We start from the raw sequence: 5,627 nt of genomic DNA, 5'->3' as shown, positions 1-5,627 counted from the left end.
AAAAAGAAGACTATTCATGGATTAGAAGACTCAGTATACTTAAGATGTCAATTCTCCTCTTTTTGATCTATGTGTTTGGTCCAATTCCAATAAAAATCCTAGCAAGTATGTTTGCATTTATTGGCAAATTGATTTTTTTTTAAGTAAATAAAGCTCAAAAGCAGGTGTTCTCATTGGCAGCATCCAGTCCTTCCTGTGTCATTGTCCCAACCTGCCCCCCCCCCCCGCCGTGACTGTCTCAGGCTACCTTGTCCCACGGTTCCATCTGTCCCCTCTCCTGCAGCCCTAACAGTGCAGGAGGACCTGGGGCTTTCACAGCTGTCAGTGTCAGTCCAGGGCCTTGACAAGCAGGTGGTTCAGGCGGCTCACCATGGGTCGCGGGTCATCGTCAAGCCCCGCTGTGATCACGGCATTCTCGTAGATCTGATCCACCAGCAGCTGGGCCAGGTCAGGCTCGCTGTCTCTCAGCTGATTGAGCTTCTTGATGAGCCTGTGCCTGGGGTTGATCTCCAGTGTGGGCTGCAGCAGCTGAGCGCGCTCCTCCTGGGGCTTGGCCAGCTGTCGCATGCGCAGGAAGTGCCGGGCGGCCCCCATCTTGGTCTGGATGAGGACCTGGCGGCTGTACAGTGAGATACTGGAGCCCAGCTCCCGGCTCACGTCAGACATGGTTGGTTTCGTTTCCAGCGCGTAGAAGATGCTGCGGATGTTGAGCGGTGCGTCCGTCTTGTAGTGCAGGGTGTAGCGGGGCTTGTCATGGGTCTAAGCGATGTAGCGGTAGAATTCCTCGTGCCGCGTCTCGCCCACATCCTTGGGGTCCATCAGCCAGATGGCCTGCAGGGTATTAATGCGCCTTCCGTTCAGGTACAAGGGGAAACTGACAAAGTTGCTGTACTTTGTCACCACATCTCCAACCCGAGCCTCGCTGGTGAACTCTGCTGTCTGCCGTGAGGTGGACGATGATTTTGGTCCCGGTTCTTACTCCTGAGGCTTCGGCGATTTCAAACACCCCAGAGCCCTCTGAAAGCCACTGGTACCCAGGGCTGCCCGTGTCCACCGAGCGAGAACAGACCTCGACTCTGTCAGCCACTATGAAGGCCGAGTAGAAACCCATTCCGAACTGGCCGATGATCTTGCTGCTGGCCTCCGCCTGCCTCTGAGGCGCGTCCAAAAAGGCCTTCCACCCCGACCTGGCAGTCGTTCCCAGGTTGGACACCAGCTCCTCCTGTGTCATCCCGATGCCAGCGTCCTGGATCGTGATGGTGCCTTTCTCGGTGTCAGTCTGCAAGTGAATATCCATTTCTGGCAGCGTCTGGCCTTCAGACACCAGCTTATGACGCAACTTTTCCAAGGCGTCACTCGCGTTGGAGATCAGCTCCTGTATAAACACCTCTTTTTCTGAGTACAAGGAACGGGCAACGATGTCCAGAAGCTTCTTTGTCTCAGCCTGGAGCTCATGTTTGGAAACAGAGCCCTGCACGGTCTCTGAGCTGCTGCTGAGGGAGTGCAGAGGCTCCTGCTGACGCTCCTCAGTAGCCTGGAAGCTGAACGGCCGTCCATCGTGGGAGCTTGAAGCCAGGCTTTGCCTGGGACTCCAGGACTGTGCTGGGGGCCTCCAAGGACAAACTGGTTGTGCTCCCCGGGCCACCGCCAGGGCCGCTGCCAGTGCCGCGGCCCGCAGCCGGCAGCCCCACAGCAGCAACGTCCACAGCTGGCGAGCCATGTCTGCAAACTGATTTTTTAAATTTATATGGAAAGGCAAAGGTGCATATCCAATAAAATTCTGCAAATGAACAAAGTTGGGAGACTCATACTACTTGATATCAATACTTACTGTAAAGCTACAGTTATTATGACAATGAGATATTGATAAAAATATAGACATACAGATCAATGGAATGGAATAGAGACTTGAGAAATGAACTCACAGAATTGTGGTCAGTTGAGTTTTGAAAAAGATACAAAGGCAATTCCATGGAGAAAGGATAGTCTCTTCAAAAAATGGTGCTGAAGGGCTTCCCTGGTGGCGCAGTGGTTGAAAGTCCGCCTGCCGTTGCAGGGGACGCGGGTTCGTGCCCCGGTCCGAGAAGATCCCACGTGCTGCAGAGCAGCTGGGCCCGTGAGCCATGGCCACTGAGCCTGCGCGTCTGGAGCCTGTGCTCCGCAACAGGAGAGGCCGCAACAGTGAGAAGCCCACGTACCTCAAAAAAAATGGTGCTGAACACCCCAGTGTTCATTGCAGCACTATTTACAATAGCCAGGACACAGAAGCAATGAAATGTCCCTCAACAGAGGAATGGATAAAGAAGATGTGGTACATATATACAATGGAATATTACTCAGCCTTAAGAAGGAACGAAATCGTGCCATTTGCAGAGACATGGATGGACCTAGAGACTGTCATACAGAGTGAAGTAAGTCAGAAAGAGAAAAACAAATATCGTATATTAATGCATATATGTGGAATCTAGAAAAATGTTATAGATGGACCTATTTGCAAAGCAGAAATAGAGACACAGACATAGAGAACAAATGTGTGGACACCAAGGGGGGAAAGGTGGGGTGGGATGAATTGGGAGATTGGGATTGACATATATACACTATTGATACTATGTATAAAATAGATAACTAATGAGAACCTACTGTATAGCACAGGGCACTCTACTAAGTGCTCTGTGGTGACCTAAATGGGAAGGAAATCCAAAATGTAGGGGATATATATATACGTATAGCTGATTCACTTTTTGTACGGCAGAAACTAACACAACATTGTAAAGCAACTATATTCCAATAAAAAAAATACTTAGAGACTGAAAAAAAAATGGTGCTGAACAACTGAACATCCATGTGCAAAAAAAAATGAACCTTGACCTGTACTTCACATTTTGTACACAATTAACTCAAAATGGGTAACAGAACTAAATGCAAAACATAAAGCTATAAGACTTTTAAAGAAAACCTGGGAAAAAATCTTTGTGGACCTGAGTTAGGTAGAGAATTCTTAGATATAATAAAAGCAAGATTTATATGAGAAAAATTGATAAATTAAACTTATCAGTTAAAGACTTATGCATTGTCAAAGTTACTGTTAAGAGAGTGAAAAGACAAGTCACAGGTTGGGGGAAAATATTTGCAAATCATATGTTTGACAAAGGCGTTGTACTTAGAATAGATAAAGAACTTTCCGAAGTCAACAATAAGAAAACAACAAACCAGTTTTCAAAAAAAGCAAAAAATTTCAACAGTTACTTCGTCTAAGAAGACATATTGAAGGCAAGTAAGTACATGGAAAGATTCTCAGCATCGTTAGGCAGTAGTCATTAGGGAAAGACAAATTAAAATCATGAGATAAACTACATACCTATTAGAATTACTAAAATTAAAAACAAACAACTGACAATACAAGGTCTTGATGAAGTTGTGGAGCAACTGAGACTCTCATACGTTGCTATGAGAATGCAAAATGGTACAGCCACTCTGAAAAACAGCTTGGCAGTTTTTTATAAAATTAAACATACACTTACCATATGATCCATCTATCCCACTTCTGGGTATCTACCCTAGAGAACTGAAGACGTAAATTCACACAAAAACCTGTAGGAGCTTTATTCAAAATTGCTCAAATCTGAAACAACCCAAATGTCCTTTAATGAGTGAATGGATAATCGAACTGTGGTATGTCCATGCAATGGAATACTACTCAGCATAAAAAGAATGAACTATTTGTTACGTGCAACAACTTGGATGAATCTCAAAGTCATTCTGCTAAATGAAAGAAGCCAAATTCACAAAGTTACATATGATGCAACTCCATTTATATGTCATTCTGGATAAGCTGAAGCTACAGGGAGGGAGGAAAAAAAGCAGTGGTTTTCCATGCTTAGGGGTAGAATGGTTGACTACAGCACCCTGAGGAAACTGGGTGTGTGCGTGTGTGATATTATTCTCACTGGCCAAATATCCTGTGCGTTGAAGATTTACACGCTATTCATTGAATGACCTATTCATTGAAGAAATGTTTAAACTTAAAATAATAATATTTACAGCTAAAATTATTCATTGGTTACCGTGTGTCATGAATGACAATAAACATTTTACAGGTAGTCAAGCTTCTCAATTCCACCCCATGGAGTAAGGATGGCTAAATCGGCACGTGTTCGACTACTCCTCTTCCCATGCCCGTGTTTGCCACTCCAGAATCCTTGCTAACATTGTGCTTAAGGCAGCCAAGAGCAATCACTCAGTGTGATAGTTTCCTAGAGCTGCCATAACAAAATACCACTGACTTCATGACTTAAGCAACAGAAGTTTATTTCTCACAGTTCTGGAGAGTGCAAGTCCAAGATGAAGGCGTGGGCAGGTTTGGTTTCTTCTGAGACCTCTTGCTTTGGCTCGCATATGGCCACCTTCTTGCTGTGTCCTCATGTGGCCTTTCTTCTGTGCATGTACATCCCTGGTGCTTCTTTTGTGTGTTCAAATTTCCTCTTCGTATAAGGACACCAGTCAGATTGGATTAGGGTCTACCCTAATGGCCTCACTTTAGCTTAATTATCTCTTTAAAGACCCTATCTCCAAATAAAGTCACATTCTGAGGTACTGGGGGTTAAGCTTCAACATATGAATTTTGGAAGGACACAGTTCAGCCTATTATACTCAGATATAATCTATTTGCAATCTCTGCCACATAATATAAATGCAATAATTTTACCCAGGAATAATTTAAAGTGAGTATAACTTGCTTTTATTTTTTTTTAACTGAAAATGCTTGCCAACCCTGGGTCAGAGGACACTGCTTTGAGAATGAGATTTTATTGCCTGATCCCATCTTTGAGCAGCCTTCTGAGCTCTTGGGGCAGTGTGCTTAGAGGTGCCCACTGTGAGCAACCCTCCCCTCAAAGGTACACGGAATCATCTAGAAATGGCTTGTCAGTCAAATCTGTGTCAAGACTTCACTGCCATGCCAGAGTCAACCGAAGCCTACAGCCACGGTGGGGACTGTCCCAAAACACTGAGTTAGTGTCACTGAGGTCAGGAGTGTTCCTCCACCTCCTTAGGCTGGAGGGGAGCCAAGATTCTAAAGCCTAAAGAATTTGAACCACAGTGATTCTATCACATATTTATGCACACACGCACACAGGTTAGAAGAATATTTCATAACAATCTTCAGCTGTTGTCACTGGAGAGCAGTAGTGACCCTTTATCACTTAAGAAATTACCATACTCACAGATTGAAAGCTAGGAACAGTCCCATTATTTTATATGTAAGGTCCAAGGAAATTACATTGCGAAAAGTGATGAAGGGACAATTAAGGGCTGCAGATGGGCATTTAGCAAAGAAACATGGATGTATTTCTAAAGGATTGGTAAGCTTTCTGGAACTATGCAACAGATATTGGCTCCAAACAATCCACTGGAAACAAAGCAGTGGCTATGTTCTAGCTACCTACTGTCACCTGTATTTCTAGGGGATGCCTGCTATTCTTTAATTTGAGAGGCATATTTTAGCATTTCTGGAACTGGACTTCGATCTTGCAGTAAATATAAAATTTAATGGGGTCTTTCTCCTTTTCTTCATTCTCTTTCCTCTTCTCCTGTTTCCCCCTCTGGAAAACCCTTATTAAAGAGCTGGT

The 5,627-nt window shown here is 44.6% G+C and overlaps 1 protein-coding gene across 1 annotated transcript; it reads right to left on the bottom strand.

Moving 5' to 3' along the window:
- Positions 1-327: 327 nt before the first annotated feature.
- Positions 328-1,720, bottom strand: LOC309963796 (heat shock protein 75 kDa, mitochondrial-like; the record flags this gene model as incomplete). The annotated part of the gene is given in 3 exon segments (XM_082842338.1): positions 328-759; positions 763-934; positions 936-1,720. Coding segments are annotated over 3 exon segments (1,389 nt in total).
- Positions 1,721-5,627: the final 3,907 nt, after the last annotated feature.

This window comes from Leucopleurus acutus (genome assembly GCF_964270905.1).
Source record: "Leucopleurus acutus genome assembly, chromosome: 7".
In the NCBI taxonomy this organism is placed as follows: Eukaryota; Metazoa; Chordata; class Mammalia; order Artiodactyla; family Delphinidae; genus Leucopleurus; species Leucopleurus acutus.
This window is presented reverse-complemented; position numbering and strand designations above follow the sequence as displayed.